The 24273-nt window shown below is 43.0% G+C and overlaps 2 protein-coding genes and 1 long non-coding RNA gene across 3 annotated transcripts; 1 reads left to right on the forward strand and 2 right to left on the reverse strand.

Annotated features, from left to right (window-relative positions):
• Positions 1-140: 140 nt before the first annotated feature.
• LOC135240747 (uncharacterized) lies at positions 141-9514 on the forward strand. Its single transcript, XR_010325771.1, has 3 exons — positions 141-335; positions 665-726; positions 8606-9514. It is a non-coding gene; the product is annotated as an uncharacterized LOC135240747 (long non-coding RNA).
• Positions 2428-11066, reverse strand: p2ry8 (P2Y receptor family member 8). Its single transcript, XM_064310645.1, has 2 exons — positions 10551-11066; positions 2428-4686 (listed from the first exon to the last, which is right to left on the reverse strand). The coding sequence occupies exon 2, from the start codon at positions 4626-4628 to the stop codon at positions 3558-3560; it is 1071 nt and encodes a 356-aa protein (XP_064166715.1). The 5' UTR covers positions 4629-4686; positions 10551-11066; the 3' UTR covers positions 2428-3557.
• A 4395-nt stretch (positions 11067-15461) lies between these two features.
• LOC135240979 (P2Y purinoceptor 8-like) lies at positions 15462-20070 on the reverse strand. The gene is made up of 2 exons (XM_064311064.1): positions 20008-20070; positions 15462-17855 (listed from the first exon to the last, which is right to left on the reverse strand). The coding sequence occupies exon 2, from the start codon at positions 17818-17820 to the stop codon at positions 16795-16797; it is 1026 nt and encodes a 341-aa protein (XP_064167134.1). The 5' UTR covers positions 17821-17855; positions 20008-20070; the 3' UTR covers positions 15462-16794.
• Positions 20071-24273: the final 4203 nt, after the last annotated feature.

The following is a 24273-nucleotide window of genomic DNA, read 5'->3' on the forward strand; positions in this document are numbered from 1 at the left end:
GATCTGAGGCTGGAATGAAAACCTGCATACACACGGCCCTCCATGGCAACGAGTTTGACACCACTGGCCTAGCTAAATATGGTAAATGGAGTCTGCCTGCTTGACATACTAAGATAACACAGCATGATCCTCTGAGCTGTTGAGGTAGATCACAGGGCCTCAATCAAGGAACATGCGGGAACACCTGCGATCGTGGTTGACACGGCTCTGCAGCAGCTGGCAGCTGTTACCACGCTAATGGCCTGCAAACCATGAGGCGCATAACTGAACTTAGTATGACATATACCACTTAAAAGACTGAACGTATTTTTTACAGTCTGTGGGCTGAACACGGGGTAAGTTTTTTTTGATCTGACTAGTTTTGGAGCAACCGTCAATGTATTTCTGGTGAACACCGCGAGAGAGTAGCCGCGAGAGTCGGAGAGTAGTCAGTGTGCGGAATAGCTCGCCAGGTCACGTAGTGGAGGCCGAAACTCTGGGGGTTTTCAGAACCAGGCTTGATACGGTGTTAGATACTGTCTAGCCCCTGTAGGTTAATCAGAGCACTAGTTGCAATTTAGTCGGGGAAATGCCGACCATTGTTGGGCTGAATGGCCTGTTCTCGTCATTATGTCATGCTATTCCTAACTTTCACCTGTGTGACATTCTGATCTTTACCATACAGCGCAATTGCGTATGCTCACTTTTTCTACGGCAGTTTCTCCAGTGTGCACTGTGGCATTGCAGGTAGGTGAGGGTGCATTCAGTATCTCATCGGATTAGTCATTTAGGTTTTAACCACAGGATGTTCTAGTTTTGACAGCCATGTTTTTCCCAGCCTTGATTTACCCTTCTCTTGCAGAGATTTCTGCCAAAGAGCATTTGTACATTTTGTTTGCAAAACTTTAAACAAATGTGTGTGTGTGTGAGTGTGTATGTATATGTGTGTGTGTATATATTGTACACACACACGTGTGTATATATGTATGTATATGTGTGTGTGTGTGTGTGTGTGTGTGTGTGTGTGAGTTTTCACCATATAGTCTGTGTGTTTCGAAGCAAGTGGGTGAGAGCATTTCCTCCATAGAATGAAACGATGATTTCAGCTTCCTGCTTGCATTTGTATTTACATTGTAATGTTGTATAATAGATTTGTGATGTTTTTTGATCTTGTGGTAATTCTGTTATTCAATACATGAAAGCTGTTCTTGGGGTTAATAGTAATATCGTATGGTACCAGGGTGTCTTTGAAAATGGCCCCATCCATACAAAGCCTGGATGATATTTATCTGCTTAAATACATTTTTAAAATGTCAGTTCAGTTTATTTTTATGCTCGTCTAAGTAAATGTAATTTTTTTTTGTTTTACATTGCATACAATGCACTGTGATTAAAATTATTATGCGATATGAAAACATTAAATATGACAAGAGTAAAAACAAAGATGTCTACAATAGGGTGCAAAAGATTTAGCTTATATTCTACATGATTCACGGCTGTGTTTGCCTACAGATAATGTGTCATACCTTCCATCCTGTTTCCTGTTTTCATAGTAGGTTAGCGTTAGTGTTCACGCCTGTCAGTGATCTCACTCCATCTTAATCTGTGATTGTGAGGTGTGAATTACAGAAACGTTGGTTTACTCAAACGCATTCTTGTTTGACATGCTTTAGTATCTTCATGTAAAATTGAGTCCTAATCTGTGCTAATTTGAATAAAAAACAGAGCAAAACACTTGAATAAAATAATTTACAAAATTTTAATTATCTAATCACATTTTTGCTAAAAAAAAAAAAAAACTATTCATGCAAATAAATCATTGTACACAGGAAGGTCTTTGAATGTCCTGGAGTGAGAAGCATCATTTTGTTTGTAGTAAGATCATTTTATCCCTATAAAATACACTGATTCCATATATATAAACTGAATAGCACACACACATCCAGTATGAAAAAGGAAAAGAGGAACTCACCACCTCTGATTTTCCCTGTAATGCACGGTGGCATATTTCTTGCTGACTAAAATGTGATGGAGAAAAGCACACCAAAAAACCCCCCAAAAAACCAATGACTACCAGTAAGCAAATGAAATTTCAGAGATGAAACACGAGTGGCGTTTGCCATACAGATATTAAATCACACCCAGGATTGTGTCAGATCAGGAGGTGATGAAGATGGCCAAAAAAAGGCTGTTGATTACGTTACCATAGCGGCAATGAGAAGTCTTCCTCGGTCCAATAAAAATAATTAGCACCGTAATTTCAGCATCATGTGTTCTGTGACTCTTGGCCTTGCATTTGCATGGTTTTGCTCTCACTGAAGTCATGAAGTGATTTTCCAGTATCGTTGCACTATATTCATGTATTTTAATTAAACTAAAGTGCAAGTTGGGTGCATGCGGGCTCCTTCCAGAAACCTCAGGACAAAGAGGGATCAAATAGAGAGAATATTCATTGCGTTCAAGCTTTATTAAAACACAAACGAGTCTTCGTCAAACGAGGCACCCGTCACACAATCACCAGCTTGTACAAAGCAGTGCAAATCCAACAGAATGACATAAAATATTTAAGTGAGGTTTTATGGCAAGTGTATATGAGACATTCAATTCTGAAACTGAAGATAAACCTTCTTTGAGTTCTCAAGCACTGTATCCTTAATTTCCTCCACAGTGGGTTTATAAACGGAAGCATTTTAAAGCAAAAAAGCACAAAATAAAATTATTAAAGCCTTATTGTGTATTAAACATGTTAAAATATAAGTGCTTCATTTTTTATTGAGGAATATGTATAGGTTATACAGGTACCGTATATGATACTAAGTTTAGCCAAGGGTGCAGCGTATAGGCTCAACAGCATCTGTCTGTGTTCAGAGGTTTTTAAAGGCATTGGAAAAAGAAAACTAATTATGTGTAACCATTAAATATGGTGGAGTTACAGTTATGTTCAAGTATTGCCCCTTTGAGGGCAAGAAGTTAAATAAACTGGAATAAAGCAAAAATAGAATCCTGATTAAAAAAGGTTGGTTCATGGCCGTAGAATTTAAAATAAGTTATACCCGCACCCACTGCCAGTTTAGAAATACTGTTACAACCATTCGTTGACATTCAGTCACTAGGCGTTGTGAGGCATGTGTTTCCAAGTAATTCATTACAAATGCAAATCCGACCTGTTTGCATGCATTCATCCTTTGTGGAATTGTACTGATGACGTAGAAGTACACTAGAATCTAGAATGCCTCTGTCCCCAGATGTGATAATACTGTAATCCTCTGTCAAGCTGAAATGGCTGTATGAACCAGTCATCCAATCATTATGATCAAGATTGATCATAATGATTGGATTATACAAACAGGTCCATCCAAACGCGTAGTTTGTGGACTGAATATGGCTCGGTATAATTCTCCAAACGGGAGAAGAGGCGCTGTCCACACCGAAACCCGCCAGCACTCACGCCCGTAACGTCCGTCTGCATGTCCGTAAGGCACATCTTGCTGAGGACGACGCCAGCTGGTAAAAAAAAAAAAAAAAAAATCACCTAATTTCCATTTCCTTGCAAACCCAAAAGGTCACCTCAAGGCCCCTCAAAAAGCAGGCTGCTGAACGGGCTCGTCCCTCAGCGCGACGGAGGCTCCGCCCTCGTCGTTTTCGGGGGGGCCCTGGTTGGACCGGGCGGAGAACAGGCTGTCCCGCCTCAGCTCGGTCCGGGCGCCCTCCATGCTGCTGACGTCCTCCAGCCGCAGGACCCGCCTCAGCTTCCGGCGAAACTCCTTGGAGGCGAAGTAGTAGATGAAGGGGTCCACACAGCTGTTGGCGCAGCTGAGGCAGAGGGACAGCTTGTAGGCCGTGTACAGCGAGTCACCGAAGTACAGCCGGCGCACGGAGTGAGCCAGCAGGAGGACGTTGTTGGGCGTGAAGCAGATGACGAAGACGGCGAGCACGGCGAGGGCCAGGCGCAGGGCCCTGCCCTTCTGGTAGCTCCTGCTGGTTCGGACCAGCTTGTGGATGATGCTGACGTAGCACATCACCGTTATGACGAAGGGGGCGAGGAAGAGGACGCCGAGCAGCGTGAAGAGGAAGATGGCCCAGTGATGAATGGTGGGCAGCATGTCCCTCTTCAGGACATCGAAGCAGGTGGTGATGTTGAGGCTCCTGACCTCGTAGGTGAGGTCGGTGCTGGCCAGCGGGTACAAGGCGGCCAGCACCACGGCCCACATGAACAGGCACCCGAACACGGCGCACTCCTTCCTCCGCTTGAGATCGCGGAACTGCACGGGCCGCACGATGCCCAGGTAGCGGTCCACGCTGATGGCCATCATGGTGAGGATGGAGCAGTACATGTTGGAGTAGAAGAGCAGGGTCATGAAGCTGCACAGGCCCGAGCCGTAGGGCCAGTTGTAGCCCCGCAGCTGGTAGCTGATCTGCAGGGGCAGGGCGAGCCCCACCGCCAGGTCGGTGAGCGTCAGGTTGATCATGAAGATGATGGAGGGCGTCTTGGGGAAGGTGCGGAACCACAGCAGCCACAGGGAGACGCCGTTGCCCGGGACGTTGATGAGGAAGATGAGCACGTACACCACGGACATCGCCTGGCTGGTCGTCTTGTCCTGGAACATGGCTATGGTGGCGTTGTCCAGCTGAGACTGGGTGGAATTCATTCTGGGGGGGGGGGCGGTGGCGGCTGTTCTGAAGACAAACCGGAGCCAAAGGAACAAGCTGAGGGGGGGGGAAGGTGGTGGGGGGGAAAAGAAGTGAATGAACACTGAGAACAGGAATAAATGCACACAGAAAAACCCTTCGCTGACCTTCTTGTGCTGTCCTTGTCTGCATGCTGTCAGTCATTTGCTAAGTGATTAATTGGGAATGATTAGCCATTGGAGGACCATTTCCCATTGGTCTTTTTTTTTTTTTTTTTTGGATAATTGCTCCAGCAATTCAGTTTTTGTGGAACCAAATCGTGAAATCGTGCGAATCGAGCAACTTTATTATTTGGAGCATGGCAGTAGAAGTATTCCCGTGGAATAACTTTTACTTCTGAAACCTGAAAATCTTACAGCCCCTCATTAAAAATACATGGGACACACTTACTAAAGTATATTCATTTACAGTCAGTTTGAGAACATAACACTTTTACTAAAGTTTGATTAGAAATTTGATCCAACAATTATCTAAAAGAACAAATTTGAAATGTGCATTGGTTTGATTTTAACTGATTCATTACCTATTTTTGTCAACGCCGGTATTTAAAATTTTTTTTTTTTTTTTTGTATCCCTGTTTTAAACACGATTTAATTCATATGTTTGACTCAACACACAAGAATTATATCATGTATAATAGTTTATATATAATGTTTAAGTTTAATGTAAAAAGGCAAAGGTCTTTAAGTTTGTTTACATTTCACATATAATTACTAAATGTGTTGGGAGAACATAGTCATAGAGAATTTTATAGATATTTTTTTTAAAGTACAAAAGGAAACATATTTTCTTGTGTGGTGTACCATGAGAAATGCCGTTTGTTACTATAATACTATGATTTTATCTTATGGGTTTCATGTTTTAATAAAGAATTTACTGATTTTTACTCAATATTCTTTCACTTTTTGTACAAAATACGGCCGTTAGATTTTTCCTTGATTGATTTAAAATACATTTTTCAATATATACAAAATCTAAAACAATGCAGTGAACCAAAGATCTTTCATCTTGTTCGTCTTACCTGGATTAAGCGTTTGAAGTCCTTTTAGAGCGACAATTTGGAAGACTAACTTCACCTTAAAAACTAAAAAAACAAACTGAAGAAGAGAGGAAGGCTTTGAGCGCGTGCCGGGCGAAATGAGCCTTGGCAGGTAAAAGTGCAAGTGAACCGGTGAGGGGCCGATCTTTTACATGCCCGTCAGAGTGCAGACACAGCAACTTCGTCTGTGCCAAAGGTTGCCCTCTGAGTCACAGGGCACGGAGGGGCACCAGAAGGCAGATTTATGGTAAATCTGTTCAATTTCAGTACTGCTTTCAATGGGCATAGTGGCATTCCATCGTGGTAACCGGCGTAGATGTTCGTAGTACCGTAATGAGTTTAGATTTGACCAATTGTCAGTGTGAACACAAAAGTATACATTTCAATCAACACATTTTTAGATTGATTACCCTTTAAAAAATTAGTTCGGGCAGCTTAATATTTTAATTTCATTTTAATCCTTCATTTGACATTTCATTTTTTTTTAAAACTCTTTCTACCTTCTGTCTGAGACCCAAGATAAATACTTTCTCTAAGTACTTTTAGAGAAACTAACACATTGCAACAGGTCTTCCTGTTGTATAGAAAGTATTTTACATTGCGCAAATGTATCACCACATCTTTTGATGTTTTTTTACACAATGTCTGAAGCATGTACTTGTTCAGAGCTGTCTTGGTCCGTGCGTGGGGTACGCACTGCAGTCTGTCTAGAATGTTCCGCTCGGTTCAGCTCCTGGGTCGACCCCGCGGAGATTATCAGCATGCCCCCCCGCTTGGGCGGTCACCAAGGAAACCATAAAGAAGCATGACCTCGCTTTCTTTGCAAGAAACTATTCCACACAATTTGTATAATAATCAAAAAACAGCAGTATGAAAACAATGGGGGAAGTGATATGATGACACCAAGAGCACCGTCATTACGGTTTGAGGCCTTTGATTGCCCATCATGTTACAACATTTAGCAGATGCTCTAACAGAGAGTGAGTTGCATGGCCTACATTTCTACAAACAGTCCAACCGTCCCAACCATTCCAAACAATCTACAAACAGTCCAACCGTCCCAACCATTCCAAACAATCTACAAACAGTCCAACCGTCCTAACCATTACAAACAATCTACAAACAGTCCAACCGTCCCAACCATTCCAAACCATCTACAAACAATCCAACCCTTCTGGTAAAGAACCTTGGTCAAGGGACTAATGGCAATGCCCCAGCATTGGACTCAAACCCACAACCATTGAGTTCCAAGCCCAGTTCCCCAAACCATCATACTACTCTCTGACTCTCATCATGGTTTGTCCATGTAATTACAGAAGTATGCCACACCTAAATCTGCCTCCAGATTATATTTGGCTCCCAATAATGAATTCAGTGCCAACTAGTTAATCCTAATCCTGAGTGGGGAAAAAAACGACATGTAAAAGATACTGATCTCCGATCACTATCTGAGCTCGGCACGCTTCCCTGTGCTTGAGGTACACAGCCTGAGAGCAGACTGAGAGTGGAAACATCTCGCTGAAGGTACGGAAACGAGGGAGGGCAGAACTGCAGCTTTCATGCGGGGGTGAACCCGACTGGCGTTCACAGCGCCGATCCCCCCCCCCCCACAACAGGGCCTCATCTTTCATAACCCATCTGCTTTTTGGGGGACAGACAGACCCCCCTCGTCGACATGTTCCACGCGCTTCGTTTAGAGGCGCTCTTTAGAGCTTTTTGGACGATGGGGGGCCTCCTTCGGAACGCTGGGCTTTTGACAAGAAAGAAAAAAAAACCAAACGATTGTGAACGTGAGATGCGTGGAGGCCGCTGCAGCGCTTGTCATCGAACGCAAACCACACTCGACAAAAACACGCCGGGTCTCAGCTCAGCAGTCACAGCTTCAACGGCAATCGGCTTCAGGAACGGGGGCGGAGTCAGTCGGCCTTCCTCATGTCTGCTTCGCGGAATTTTGCAAAGGTGGCAAAACTGTTCCAGGAAATGATATCAATTTATGAAAGGGACTGGAGTAAAACCAACAAGCAACTAACATCTTGTGTAAAAAAAAAAAAAAAAAAAACAATATTAGTTCACGGGAAAAGATTTCAGTTCCAGTTTACTGGAAGGCTTCACAGATGCAGCAGGGATAGAGATTCTTTGCTGTTTAATTTTTAAAATCTATTGTCTCCCTTCTGTTATGGTTACCGACGGTTACCTGGGCGTATCGTCGGGTTTCAGTGATGAAACGTGCTTCCTCTTTCACAAGTATTGTCTTTCATCATCTCTTATTTGAAAGCATAACAAAAAACGCGTGTGAAAGCACAGGCAGTCTCCGATCTCCGATCGGGGGGGTCTGACCCCCCTAATTAAGACTTGGACCCCCCCAAAAGGGGTAAAAACAACAGGTTGGGGGGGTCGAAACATTTATATATCCTTCTTACCTGTAATCGTAAATATATTTCCCATCAGTGGCGTCACTAGGGTTGGTGTCTAGTGACGCCACTGATGGGAAATATATTATAATATTTATAATATATTATAAATATTATATCCCCCCGTAATTCGAACCCTGGTTAGAGGAATGGCTCAACGTTTCAGAACATGCGCGCACACACAAACACGCACGCAATCATACATACACGTACACACACAAACACATGCGCCCACACACACATGCACACAAGTGTGCACGTAAACACACACATACGCACAGATGTATACATGTACGCGCACACACACACAAACACACACCCCTGAACAATATATATTTTTTTACCAGATATGAATTCCATCAGAAATATATGGTGCAAAATGCATTTAATGCCAAATATATGGTATTTAAGATGCAACATGAGCAGGATCAGAGCTTCTCCGTACATATAGCACATTTATTTCCTCTGTCCATCTTACATTTTTTAGCTAACGTGAAAATGGCTGATCTGACCTGCATGCAGATCAACTGCCAACACCTGGCAGAAATAAGCAGAGGGCAGACCACAGCTGGACTGATGGAGAGAATGTAAACGTAAAGGAGGGCACACACCCGAGGGCAGACCGGACAACTGCCCCAGCTCTACAACTGCCCCAGCTCTACAACTGCACCAGTTCTACAACGCACAATGCGTGGCACAGTCTGAACCATGTGCACAGCTTGCTGACTGCGGAGTGCACACCTAACTCATGGCATCTGTGCCCAGTGAATTGCCAGCAGGACATTTTGTATTGCAAACTAGCAGTCAAAACACTGATCCCTGCACCCCGTCATTGTACCATTTGTATTGAATGATCAGCACCACATTATATTGTTGCAATCTTAACACACATCCTGATGTCAGAATATATTCCCGATATATATTTCAAAATGTGAGTCATGTTTATATAAAATGTATGAATAATTATTAATTACACAGGAAACACTATGCATACCAGCAAGCATAAGGTTACATTATGTGATTTATTTCATCATATACTGTATGCATACATGAGAAGGTGAGAGTAGCTTTCACTTTGACATTATATTTATCATGCACTGTTTGTAAGTGGGCTCTAACATTAGTAATTCAGGATGAACAGGACACTCGCCGTTGTGCCCATGGAAGATTAAGTGTTTTCAGTCAATAACCTGTTTCTGCCGAAATCTCAGACCAGGTGTGTGCGTGTACCGGTTAACACCTCAGAAAAAAAGCACCAAAATTTCCACAGAGTTCAGCCGAGTGGTTCGAATAACTGCATCATTTTGCGGTGGCCACGGTTTGCACGCGAATGACAGCTGTACGAACAACAGCACTTTGTTTATCTTCCTGTGTGTATCAGTAGTGGTTGAGCCGTTTCGCTCCAATATATAACCGCCCACTGTAGCAACTGGTAAATTCGCGCGAGTGGATGCTTGATTAAAATCGTGTTTAAAGCGAAGTCTTTTGAGGATACAGGAAAAAACTGGACAGGCAGCAAATGTTTTTATTTTTAAGTAGCATCATATTGTTATGGTAATAGTATTGAGTTACTATATCACATACAGTAGGCTTTCAGTTGCAAAGTGAACTTCCTCTTGCAGCACAATCATTCCATTATTTGGAATGATATCTATAACAAAACAACCAGTTTCTGTTATTATTTTTCTTGCTTGATTTCAAGTTGTTTGCCGAGTGCCTTTTAATTTGGGGCACCTCCTCAAAACCTCTTCCCTAGGATATTGGTTAATATTCGTTAATATTCGTTAATATTCAGATGGGAAAGGAGCCGTTTTGCGGTGAGGTGTTTTGAACAGCTTTGCTTGCCGGTGTTGTTCCACTCTGATCGAATGGGAACAGCCGCGTGGCTGGCAAATGAGGCCAAATGTGGTAACTCGACTGTGTGTGCGCTCTGTGTGAAGCCCACATCCCCTACCGTGTAGTGTGCAGCCTACGCATGCGGCATAGGTGACCCTTTGCCCCCTATACCTCTATCATATTATGCTTTCATCAGCTTTACACATTGTGAGGTACATCGTGTAACCGTTGTAGGCTAGCAGCGATCCCTCTCACGAGGTTTACGCACAGGATGCACTGCCAGTGTCTGAAATATCCACGCCTTCTACCAAAGAAAAAAAAAACTGTAATGCGCACAGAGCTTAAAAATTCTTCGGTAGAGTGGTACTTTTTGCCTGTCTATAAATGGCCCGCGGCTCTTACTGTAAGTTATTCGGATCGCTCCACACTGGGTTCGGAGAATGTGACTTAATGTTGGTCGCGCCGAGAAGGCGCACGCGTGCAGACGGTTGTAACTGAGGATTCTCACGCGTGCAGTAGATGGAGAATGCGCAAAAACCGTTAGAGCTCTCGAGCTAACTGCCGTTAAAGGACAAAAAGAATGCGCGTGTACTCACCTCAGTGTAAGTATGGACTCCCTTCTCAGGGCTCAGAGACCCACTTCTCCAGCCAAATCATGCGTGCCGCCGCAAGATTTGACGGAGAGAGCAGGAAATGATACCTGTTTTAAGTTGTCAGTTGGCAAAGAAGGAAGCACGTCACCGTAGTTTCTACACGTGTCTAGCCCATTTCAGCATGTTCTGCTCGAAGTATGTTACTACTGGAATAAAAAACGCGATTGCATTGAGAAAAAAAAACAATAGTAGCCTTAGCCTATCGAGAATCCACAATTCTTTAAAAAATAACCCCGGGAGCTTATGTGTTTCTCAAAATAAAATAAAATAAAAAAAACATTTATATAATTTTAAATCTTGTCCTACCAATTTCATTATTTGTATCCTTAAAGCCAAACAGCCAAACTTGGGCGCACAAGAAAGTCATACCTCCACTACAGCATGCAATTAAGTGCCCATCATGGGACATGTAATCCAGATACATTACGAAAGCAAACACTGATTTGACTGAATCAGAGAAGCGTTTCTGTTGTAATAATAATTCGTTTTCAACAAGGTATCTGTTACTTAATCTTTCGGAACTACCCAGTTCAGGCATGTCTCAATTTGTGCAATGTGATGCATTTTATATTTTAAAAGGGGAAGTGGGAGTAATTTTGTTTCAACATTATGTGTGATAATACATTTATAGATATTTAAAAAGAACAAACTACAACTTTTTGTTTTAGTAAGTAAAAGCCTTTCATTTTGGATACTTGTAACAGTTTGAGAGTCCCTGGCTTTTAGAAATCTCATACAAACCTTTTCCAAACCGTTTATCTCCGCTTATTTTTTTAATGATCTTTTTGATGGTGATGAAGAACAAATTAAGAAACAGCTGGTATTCCAGGTGTGGTGTACGGATTTAAAGTCAGATTCAGGTAATCATTCTTGCAAATTTTCTAGTGGTAAAATGAGGTCTTTGGATATATAGTGGACAAGCGTACCTTCCTTTGCCCAGTTAGAGTTTACACCCAGGTTTCATTTCCCTTTCCATATTTATCCATTCTGTGTGTCTGTAATATAGTTAACTGGCCAGGGTAGCTGTGGCTACCTACAGACCAGACTTTTTAAGTTTCACAAAGGGCTTGCAATTGCTCAGATCCACTAGGTGGCAGAGGACCGTTGTGTGTTATCGCATTAGAGCAGTGGTTCTCAACCTCGGTCCTGAGGGGCCCGTGGTGTACGCTGGTATCTTGTCAAAGCCAACCTCTTGATCAAATAAAGTTGCTGAAGATGCGTTTTAAGTTTCACCATGATTGTGTGGTTAAACGTATTTTAGGTCACTGCAGTTCTTGGCTCGATGCCATTGGCTGCCCGTAAACTCTATTCATTTCACACCGATGGTTTCAGGTTTCCACACACCCAGCAAATGAGACACAACTTATTTCACCTGACAGTTTGTAGTTTAATCCATTACAAATGGAACCTCTTTGTACAGGAATTATTTGCCGTTTAGTACATACAGCACAGTAAAGGAAAGCTCAAGCTGGTCTGTCTAATTGAAATTCCTTGGTTGTGAATATGGGACATGTATTTGTTAGGGCATACATACAGTAGCTATTTCTGGCATAATGTGGCTTTAATAGGATACAGTAAATCATCCTTCAACAGCCTGTTAAAGTGTCTGATTCAGAACAGTTAGAAGCTCATTGAAATTCAACGCTCGTTGTTACGGTCTGAACAAAAACCAGCTTACAGAGCGGGTCCCTCCAGGACCAGGGTTGAGAGACTCTGTATTAGACTACATTACCCAGCGTCAGTACGTTACCATAGTGTTTCACTGCTTACAGCTCTTGGCTGTCACAGAATGTTCTCACAACGTTGCTGGGATGTTTCCTCAGTGTTACAGCATTGCCACTGCACGGCAGCAAGCGTTGTTAGGACCTTACATGTGCTGGCTGGGAGGGGGCAGGGAAGGGAGGAGCTGGGTGGAAAGAGAAAAACCTCGAAAATCGGCCCCTCCCTGCCCTCCTCCTCCGCAGCCACACCCCTCCTGCTTTCACTTTCTGGTTTCCAACCCAGTCCTCACCTCTAACCGACGGAGTGATTTCACACGCACACCTCGGTCGACGCCAACCGAAAGTCGACCATCCAGCCAGCTCAACGTCAGTGTCTGTCTGTGACTGATTCATAACCGATTCACTGTGGGCCATGGGAAGAACTGTCGGCTGTACAGACCTAGCTCTGAAAGGCTCATGGTTGGTATTGAAGTATCTGGAAGCACTTCAGTATTAGGTGAGATTCATTAGAACAAGCGGATATGTTTCCAAGCAAAAACAATAAAAACATACATGTTAAATATATTAATTAACCCTAAACCTCTAAAACTAAAAAAAAAAAATAAATAACTTTTTGTGTTGCTGTAGGTAGGAATTGAAGAAAGTTTACACTTTGGGTTATTATTCAAAAAATGCACACTGTAGTAACTGAATTCTTCTTCAAAAAAAAAATATATAAAAACACAGATGGCCTAATACTTTTGGCCTGGTCTGTGTATAGGAATATAATAATTTATCGTATACTGCATTAGATCGGCTGAATTTTAAAATATGGCTGATAATTACTTGTTAATTCTGTATATTAGTTCACGATTTGTGATTATCATTTCAGTTATTAGTTTGTGGTAGTTACTGTACCCTTACTGCGGAGCACCACTGTGTATATTTATGGCTGTTTTGTCTCTGGGAGACGCGTGGTGGGTCTGGTGCTGTTGTGATCGCCGGTCAGAGATTTCTCAACAGCGGTCATGAGTTTGGGACGGCACATGCCCGCTGCTGTTTACCCCAGACCTTCTGTCTGTGGGTCAAACAGAGGTTCCTTCATCGTCTGCTGCACTGCAGGATCTCGCCTGCACCGTCAGGCAGGAAGGCATGGGGGAGGGAGGGGAGTTAGACCGGGTGTCAGCACAGTCCCAAGATATCACAGAAAATGTTGTTTTGTAACTTCGTGTGTCTGTGAATGCATGCATGCGTTATACGCATGACCACCTCCTCTTCTTTCTGTGAAACAGTTTGAGCTTACTGAATGAAAGGTGGTATATTGAGATTGACCCACTGGTACATATTCATCTACAAAACAATAATTGGTCTACTCCCTTCCTACCTCAGCTGTCTGCTAATTAGAAATTCACATAGTTATCACCTCCGCTCTAGGGACGTGATACTCCTTAAAGTCCCTCGCCCCTCTACTGAATTCGGTAAGATGGGTTTCAGATATTTTGCAGCTTACAGTTGGAACAATCTGCAAAAGAATTTTAAACTCGACAAATTAATTTCAATTGTGGGCTTTAAACATGCAATTCATGACTCTGTGACTGAAGTATGCTCCTGCTTTTAACCTCTTTTAACCTCTTCTCTACTTTTAATTATTGTTACACCTCTGTCTCATTCCACATTTGCTGTTTGTACATTTTGTTAGGTGTAAGTTCTTGTTTCTGTGAGGTCCCCCTTGCAAAAGAGATTTCAATCTCAATGGGGTTTTCCTGGTTAAATAATGGTTAATTAAAAAAAATATATAATTTTTCAAGTTTTTATACTTAAAGTTTTAATAATAATAATAATAATAATAATAATGATAATAATAATTATAATAATGGTTATTATTATTATTGTTATTATTATTATTTCAGCATGACTCCGAGCGTCATTATTTCAGCTCTTATAGAATGATTCTTGTCCAATCAAATTGCTCAACCGGAGCTGACTGTAGTCATAATGGTCATTACAGAGGGAAGCTTGTGAAAGCCAGTGTGTGCCGTGACTTTAATGTAGAATTAGTAACTGTGTTTTAGCCCTGGGTGACATTTTGAATTGATAACCATCAATTGCGAGCTCTAGCCATCGCACGGTACGCCAGGAAATCACAACGTTACACCTCGGTCAAGCCCCTTCACTGCAAGCTTGGGCTGCACGCAGAGGCAGCTTAACACATTCCCTTGAGTTTCTCTCCCTTCCGTCGGCCATTTTGTGATGAAATCTGTGATGTGCAAGTTAGAAACCGGTGAATTAACAGGTGCTCACCAAGGACGGAGAGATGAGGAACCAAACCAAAAAACGGAACTGGACAGCCCTTTAGACTGAGGGAGTTGCCCAAAATTCAGTTCAGGTCAATGATGTAGGAGGTATGGGTGTGGGGACAGTCTCCTCGATATATACTGTGTCCCTCAAGCTCTTGTCCATCTGTCCCTGGAAATACCTCATTTATGCCCACGACTCATAGTCCTCGAGTCCAGAGGGTGTGTTTGGGAATGGGCCCTGTCTCTCTCTTTCTCTCATGCTAATTTATTAATTTATTAATTTATTCATTTATTCATTTATTTATTTATTCATTTATTTATTTTGTACAACCTGTTGTTGGAAACATGATCTTACAAAAAAAGGAGCTTAATGTAAACACACACAGTAACCCAGAAGAATCAAGAACCTAACGGTCGCAAAAAATTTTTTTTTTTTTTAAATTGTGTACAACAACAATAACAAACAATAAAAATAAATCTGCAGAAGTGAGAGTTTAGTGCCCGTTCTTCCTTCCTGTCGGTCACAGGTCCTGTGTTGGGTCTCATGCGGGGATGAGGTGCGTGCCTGGCGCAGAATTTCACAGGATTCTGGGTGTTCGTGTGTCACCGGCTTCCTGCTTCCTGTGGCAGTTCTGCTTTCAACGAGCTGCAGTAGCAACAAAGCGAAACGGCAACCAGTGGGGGGGGGGGAAGGAAATAAAAACACAAAAAGCCCCAGCCCACAAGGTTACTCTAATACTGCAACTGCACCTCAGTGCAGATGGTTCCTTACAGTCAACCACGGTAGACAGGGTCCGTGGAAAAATCATCCATCGCAGATGTTATATTGTTCCATGTTACCTCTGACCATTATAGAAAAAAAAGGTTTAATGCTCTCACTCCCCCAGGGTGGATCAGAAACTTGTGTCTCTATGACTCTATGCATGTGAAAAGAATATGCCTTTTTTTTTTTTTTTTTTTTTTTTTGGCTTGGTACACTGTGATGTGATTGGACGCTACAAGAATATTCATCTAATGGACGCCCGGCGACAAAATGTTGTAAGATACATTGAAGTGGAAAAAAAAACGTTGTATGTTAGGGTTCTCAGAATAGAAAATATATCACAGATATAACAGCTAACCAAGATAGCGAGCTGATTGTGCTAGATAGCTATCCACCTTGCCAGCTGCCTGTAAAAAATTGTCGGTTGTCTAGACAGATGACCAGGCACAATAAGACCGCATCATTGATAATATAATATTCAATTATAGAAGATTTGTTTGAACCTTTGCTATGAAAACCTTACAACAATGTTGTTTTAAAAGCCTAATTTCAAGCTAAGATACACAATCTTGGCTGTGGAAAATGTTTGATATAGTGTATAGAGCAAACACGGAATTTACTTGCTTTCCATTCAGAACATCACCTAACCACCCTGTTATCTCTGAGATTCATTAAACCCAAATGTCAGAATTTTCATTTCAGAAATTTCCTCCCCCTTAATATAGGTGGTTCTGTCCAGCTGAGGAGGCATTTTCTCTTGCAGGACAATAGCCAGACGTTTCTGGGCTGCTAAGAGGAGGTTAGGGTGAATAACTTGGCTCATCCATGTGTTCCTTTGCAGTATCATAGCCCGAGAGAGCCCTCAGGCCTGGCATACTCCCACCTGTGTTCATGGAATACCTTGCTAGGCTTACCTTATCTGACAGGACGAGGTATGGCCTCAGACACTAGTGACCACATCGCTTCAGTTTGACACTGAAAATCCAGCGGAGGAGAACACAATACAATCGCACAGCACTGTGTTAGCATTCTGTGAGAAGCTCCCTCACCAGTGAGCTTAAATTATACTGTATAAGTGTGAAACACTGATGCTGAGAAGCTAGCATGTATGACTCAAGCGGAAAAAAAACACCAGTGTCCACAGTGACGTGTTTGGTGTCAGTTCCAACTCCCAGAGTCTAATAAAAAAGTCAAATGTACTTTATCGGAGTCGTTGATTTAACATCGAGAACGTTACTGTAAAGCAGTGAAAGTGAATGTTTCACAGGCCTACTTTCAGGGCTGTGTCAGTTGTTCGATGGGAAGTTTCCTTCAGCTCAGCGCGTTTCGGCTGGGGGCCCCCTGTTCTCTCGCTTCTCGTTTCTACAGAGCCGCCGCGTCTCTCTGGCGCGAGGCCTGCGAAGTGGAAAAGGAAACGCGCTGCGGTTTTATTGTCCCAGCAGGGCCACCGTATGGCCCGAAACCCCCTTGGAGGCGTTCCCCGGGTCCGAGGTGGCGGTTTCTTCCCGGTCCCCAGCGACGCACGGGATCTTCGCGCGAAACTTCTGCCGAAACTCCCGGGAGGCGAAGTAGTAGATGAAGGGGTCGAAGCAGCAGTTGAGGCTGTTGACGCCCAGGGAAAGCTTGTAGTAGACATACAGGCTCTTGCCCTTGGTCGTGTAGATTGCGTGCAGGAGTTGGAGCACGATGGTGGGCAGGTAGCAGCAGGTGAAACACAGCACCACCACCACGATGAGGCGCATGGTCTGCCTTTTGGCCTGCTGCGGGGTGTCCAGGTCGCGGGACCCGTACAGTTTTCGGACGATGGCGACGTAGCACCCGATCAGCACGACGAGGGGGAGCACCGTGAACAGGAAGAAGGTCGTGCCGAAGTACACGTACCCCAGCGCCTTCCGGGGGAAGTGGGCCTTGGGCAGGACGTCGAAGCAGGTGGAGATGTTGAGCTGCTCCACCCTGAGGACCAGGTTTTTGTGGAGCAAGGGCAGGTGGACGGCCAGCACACAGGCCCAGATGAGCAGGCAGGCCAGGGCGGCTTTGCGGGGCGTGCGCCAGTGCCTGGTGCCCAGCGGGTGCACGATGCCGCAGTACCGCTCCAGGCTGATGGCGCAGGTGGTGAGGATGGAGCAGTGCATGTTGGTGTAGAAGACCACGGTGACCACGCTGCAGGCCGCGCTGCCGAATGGCCAGTCGTTGCCCCGGAGGTGGTAGGCCACCTGGAAGGGCAGGAAGGCGCTGTAGAGCAGGTCGGTGAGCGACAGGTTGATGGCGAAGACCACGGTGGGGTTCCTGCGCTCGGCGTGCAGGCAGAGGAGCCAGAGGGAGATCAGGTTGCAGGGCGTGCTGAAGACGAACACCAGCAGGTAGACGAGCGGCAGGGCCAGGGTGAGGATGGGGCTGCCCAGCATCTCCAGGGTGGTGTTGGCCAGCGGAGCTGGGACTGAGGAAACGTTCATTTCTGCCGAGTGCGTTCGCACAGACCGGCTGAATTCTGAGGGCAGAAACAATGAAACATTCATGAAAACATGCCACACATGGACAGAGACATCGCCCAAGCGTTTTTGAAGAGCAAGACCTGAACCGACACTGTTTTTGCTGCTGTTTGTAACTTCTCTATGAGTCTAGCTTCTCCACCCTCTCCTGCGTCCTCACCATGGCAACATCTCAATGAGCTGACCGGGGGGGGACTTTTGGGGATGTAAATTTGGGGGGGGGGGGGGTACTGGTGTACCTAGTTGTAAAAAATGTGTGATGAAATACTCCCAAAAAAAAAAAAAAAAAAGAAATTTGAAATTAAATGCCTTATACTCAACATGACCACATTCGTTAATGCTCAGTTATTTATGTCCTGTCACTGATCTTCACAATCTTCCATGTAAATCATTAAATAATATCTGCAGCTATGCTACAGCGCTAATGACACCGAAGCAGGGCCTGCTGAATCGGTGCTCAGCACTGCCTGATCACCTTTTGATCAGTCTGATTCAAACATTAACTAGGACCCATATTCACTTCATGATGGAAAAAAGGTAAGAGTGCATTATTAAAAAAGTTGTTGTTGTTGTCATAATAATGATAACAACAACAATAATAATAATTATAGTTATAATAATAATAATAATTATTATTATTATTATTATTACACCCTGGACAGGTCGCCAATCCATCCCAAGACACATTTGTTGTTGTTGTGGTACTTTATTTATAGGGTGCAAGGTCCACGGAACATGCCAAAACACCAAATAAATGTTACTGGCCCACAATGCCCTTGGGCTCCGAACAGTTAACTGAATGTGGAGATGCTGATTCTCCAGGCAGATACCGCACCCCACAGGCCTCAGGACACTGCGTGATCGGAAATATGTATTTCACTCCACAGCGGACGCTAGAGAGAGACTCGCTCAAAGGGTTTGTGTTTATGTTTCACAAGTCTTTCTTTCACCAAGAACACCGCAATGAGGAAAAATGAGTTGCAGAAATGTGGGAAGGGTCCTGTTTGCATGCTTCTGCTTTTGAGAATCGTGAGAATTGCTTCACTGCTATTATCAGAATACAGAACGAATGGAATGGCTGGCCTAATCTCTCTCTCTCTCTCTCTCTCTCTTTCTAATTCATATTTCACATTCAAATTCCAATGGTTTATTGGAATGGCATATTCAAAAATACATATTGTCAAAGTGTAGTGATAGCAAACATCAACCACAGTATATATGTATAGTGTATATATATATATATATATATATAGATGTATATATATAAAACAAGCCACAACAACATTAACAGCATAAATGACAACAGTAACATGATATTTATTAACTATTAAATTAACTACTAAATACTATTACTATGTTATACTATGCTCTCTTCATTTAAAAAAATTCTCTCCCTCCCCCTCCCATGTCTAATTTCTCTCCTTCTCTGTCTCTTTCTCTCTCTTCTCTCTCTGCCCCTACCACCCACCCCCTAGAGCCAGTGGGTGTTATTATGTTTTTAGGGTACTAAGCTGAATCGAGGAAAAAAAGGCTTGTCTTTGCCCCAAGCCTTATGGAGCTCGCTGTATTTCTGTGTGTATTTCTCTCCTGTTAGGTGAACAGTGCCAACATGTGCCGTATGGACACTACTGGCTTACTGTTAATGTAAATACCTTTTTGCTCCTAAGGTGTGACTTTAAAAGTGAAAAATTTTATGTCCTTTAAATAACCAGGTACTGCGTCAGAAATAGGTCCTCAGTAACCAGTAACATGAAACCAGTTGCAGTTGAGCACATGTGACAGTTTACAAATTACCAGGGGAAATTTCACCACAGAAATGAAAATCGAACTTTTCTCCTCGTGTACAAACTGCCATCAAACTTCCCCATAGCACACCGAGCACATGGTTAAAGGAGAAATACAGCAAATAAGATAAAACATTTGACATGAACCAGTGAAAGGTGATAAAGTCATTGCAGGTGTTCGCATACCTATTACGACTATTAAACCAGAAGTTCGATATTGAAGAAAACATTTGCTCACACAAAATTTCATAGACAACCGGAAACTTTTTTTTTTTTTTTTTAACTTTTAACTCTTATTCACCTCACGGACAATGACTGTTGGTGTTGTCTTTTAAAGTGAAGTCCAAATTACAAACAGGGTACTCACCTAGACTTCCGTTGTCACAGGCAACGCGTTAACATATGCGATGATAAAAAGTAATGAAACGTCGGACCGTGAGGCGAGACTAGGGCTGGGGTCTGAAGCATGAGCTCACCTTCTCCACCTATTTCTGGAACATGAAAAGTGGGAGGGGAAAGAACACAGAGCGCACTCTTCGTACATTAATATCGTAAATATGAAACGAAGCGTCACTGTTCTTGAATTTATGCACTTGTTTTTGGGGGGTTTTTTAGTTTTTTTTTGACGGAATAAGCCTACTCACGGAGGGCTGGGCGAGATGTGTGGCGGCGGTGTCCACAAGGTTAGCGGGCTCTCTCGCTGTATGCAGATTTTCCCGTGCTCCACGAAAGCGAGAGAGACACATTTAAAGGGGTGCGAAACCCAAAACATGTTTTAAATGAGATATTTTAACAGATATACAGCTGTTGCTTATGATAGAAAACGACATACTTTTGGCCATGTGGACACCTGGCATCCGGCATCTGATCAGACATTATGAGCATTAATATGGAGTTGGTCCACCCTTTTCTGCTATAACAACCTCCACTCTTCTGGGAAGGCTTTATGCTAGATGTTGGAGCATTGCTGCAGGGATTTGCTTCCGTTCAGCCAGAAGAGCATTAGTGAGGTCGGGCACTGATTGGGCGATTAGGCCTGGCTCGCAGTTGCCTTTCCAACTGATCCCAAAGGTGTTGGATGGGTTTGAGGTCAGGGCTCTGTGCAGGCCAGTGAAGTCATTCCACACCGATCTCGACAAAACCATTTCCATATGGACCTCGCTGTGTGCCCAGGGCCATGGTCATGTTGAAACTGGAAAGGGCCTTCCCCCAAACTTTTGCCACAAAGTTGGAAGCACAGAATTGTCTGTATTGTCATTGCATTAAGAATTCAGTGGAACTCAGGGGCCGAGCCCAAACCATGAAAACCAGGCCCAGACCAATATAAATGGTCATATAGCGTATGTCAATTTCTTCTTATTTTTGTGCATTTGTAGATTGCTGCTCTTTTAGGCGGTAAATTGGGTGATTTGCCTTTTTAGCGGTTTGAAAAAAAAAAGGACAAGCATCACAGGATGTTATGTTCTGCTGTGCCAGTACAGTTAGCAGCTGTGGACCCCACCTCCATGGATGGACGAACCCGTAGGCAGCTGCGTATGTTATCACCAATGTCCAGAACCGGGTGTATCCTGTATATCAACCCCCGAAGCAAATCAAAAGCAAGACCGCTTTACCCATAGATACCAAACGCAGCACTGCTGTAAGGCAGCAGCCCGATGTACAGGCTGTGGTTTCGTTTGGTTTTTTGATACCTTGGAGTTAATGTACCATACAGAATAAGGCACTGTGGGCTTCTGGGCTCTGTGCCACTGCACTGCTTTGATTGGACATTCTCCACAGTCCAGAATGCCAATCGAATGGCTGGGATCCCACTGGATGGTGTCATTATTCCTGAGTGTCGTCCAGGGTGGGAGGGTTTCAGTCAGCAGGGTATCCCGTTTTTTTGTCGTTAAAAGCTGAAGCTTTTGGACCTCACCTACTGATTTACTCCCGACAGATCCCCCCACCACCAAAACTGTATTCAATTGTTCTTGCACTCTTTCTCCATTCATTACATTATAGGCATTTAGCAACTTACAAAAACTTTTTGCATTGCGTTGATACAGCTGGATGTATACTGAAGCCTTGCTATACCTATACCTTGGTCAAAGGTACAATGGCAGTGTCCTACCTGGGAATTGAACCTATGACCATTAGGTTACAAGACCAGCTCCTTACCCATTATACCACTCTGCCGCCCACCATTCCCTCTGTTTCCCACTCCCCTAATACCCCTTATTTTGCTAAATGAAATATAGGACCGAATGTTCTCAAAGCAGTACTGGCCACTTGCACCCCTGCTGCTCAACGCAGGAAGTGGTTCTGCCACGCCCAGGAAACCCACAGCCGTGTCCCCTGAGGAACTGAAAAAAATGTTAACAAATATCAGTAAAAAGAAGTGTAGCGCAATGCTGTACTTTACACATAATTAGCAATGGCCCGAATTCTCTCCGGACCAGAAGGAGCCTACTCTGCACTGACGGCTATCGAAGGAGAGCTCTGTGTGGAAGGTGATGTAGGATTACGGTGTAGAAATGCATATTTTTCTCATTGTGGATATTTGGGGTATGGTGTCGGATATCTTCTCTGGTGATGCTCTCCCAGACCTGTACTGCAGTTCCTGTTTGTTTCGGGGGCTTTTTCTTTCAGTCTTGTCTGCAGTGAGTGAAACCACAGGTTCATTTGCATTCAGATCTGATGATTGACTTGGCCGGTAAAGAGCAGTACACTCTTTGCACCCGAAACACTTGCTTATTTTGGCAGTGTGTTTGGGATCATTGGGCCTCATTCACGAAACATGCGTATGAACACATTTGATCGTAAACTGTGTGTAAGAACGTGTCCAAGCACATTTCAGCATTCATCAGTTTTTTCTTATTTATATTTGTTCCTGGCTGTTTCTTTTTTCTAATCACATTAACAGGATTGTGCATAAAATTTACACGCTCAGCATTCATCATCTCATACACCTGGGACATGCACAAAAACAAAGGTCTGCACTTTCAAGTGTCATGAATCCCATATTGCTTTTTCGTAGGAACATTTTTTAAGAACAAAAGTAAGAATAATTTTTTTTAAAGTTTAATTTTTAAAATATATTTTTTTAATTAAAAAATTTAAGACTTTGGTTGATTCCAATTAATCATTAATCAAACACACTAGTTTACACATGTTGAAAATAAAGCTTATGTCAATAACTGTTTTATTTTTTAGCTTAGAATTTTTTTTAGCATTTTTTGTGCATATTTATCAAGGGTGCCAATAATTCTGAACTCACTGTATGTTAGTTTCATCAAAAACAACCATCCACTAATGTATACATCTATGTAAAGTGTCAACCAAAGCACACCAATATTCTGGGGTACAGTGGCTACGTTGTTTTAAAACATTGTTACAACTTGGTTTCATTACATTACATTACATTACATTCATTTGGCAGACGCTTTTATCCAAAGCGACGTACAAAAAAGTGCATTTCATGATCGTAGACATCTGCTGAACATGGGTTCAGTAAGGTACAATTACTTATTTTGTACAGCTATTTCTAGCCGAGAACAATGAACACTATTCTGGTCTAACATCTGCAAAGCCGACTAGGCAGAAGAATAAGCTACAGTATTAGGACAAATACAAATTACCAAGAAGTGCAGGGATGGGGCAACATGTAACAAGTGACAGGAAAAAGGGTTGTTTTTTTAAATTTTTTTAAATACAGCGTGGTGGTGGTTAGTCTAGGTATAGTCTGAAGAGATGAGTCTTCAGGCCACGGCGGAAGATGGATAGTGAGGGGGAGGTTCGGAGAGGGACGGGGAGTTCGTTCCACCACTGGGGAGCTAATGTTCAACATTGTTCTAACATATTGACACTGTGCCCTGATGTAGAGAATTCCAAAATATTTATTGAAAATGCAGCTCAATATTTCAAGTGATGCCATTGCTATAGGTATTGGGAAGAAAGGGTTTTAAAGAGATTTCTAGTCTTTATTTAAGTGGCAGACCCCATTTTATATATATATATATAATAAAAAGGTTTTCCTTAAAATGTATCTCCTTATTACATACCCAAGCCATAGCACTGCCCTCCACTGTGTTTCAATGATGTTTTAAGTTTAATTTCAATTTATTATTTATTAATTCAGGAAAAAGAATGAACAGCATAACATGTATGACAAGGTGTTCATACAATACACATCAATTACAAATAGTCCTTAGCCTAGCTCAGTTTTAAAAAAAAAGAATCATTTAATGGTTTTGCAGTGGGTTTCCTGTTCTGCAGGGGAAATGAGTGGGTGTAGGAAAACAACAGGCTAACCTAAGAAACCAGAGGTATGGACCGGTGAAAACTTTAGCGGTTTAAGATCAGAGATCGCACGTGTGATTGTCACAGTGTGGAACACAGTGTTTAAACTTCAGCAATGTGCAACAAGGTTTTTTTGCATCATTTACCACGACAAATATGTTGCCAAACATAACTTAAAGGAAGCCATATACCAAAAAAAAAAGGGACGTGCTATAGTTTGTGCCGCCACCTTGTGGCTGGTCAGTATTTCTACCAACCTGCTGAATGTGGAAAATCTACATTTGACCTCACGTTGCAGACAGTGCATGGTGGGATAGCACATTGTCACTGGAGTGCTTCTGACATCACCTCTCAC

This window comes from Anguilla rostrata, chromosome 15 (genome assembly GCF_018555375.3).
Source record: "Anguilla rostrata isolate EN2019 chromosome 15, ASM1855537v3, whole genome shotgun sequence".
NCBI lineage: Eukaryota > Metazoa > Chordata > Actinopteri > Anguilliformes > Anguillidae > Anguilla > Anguilla rostrata.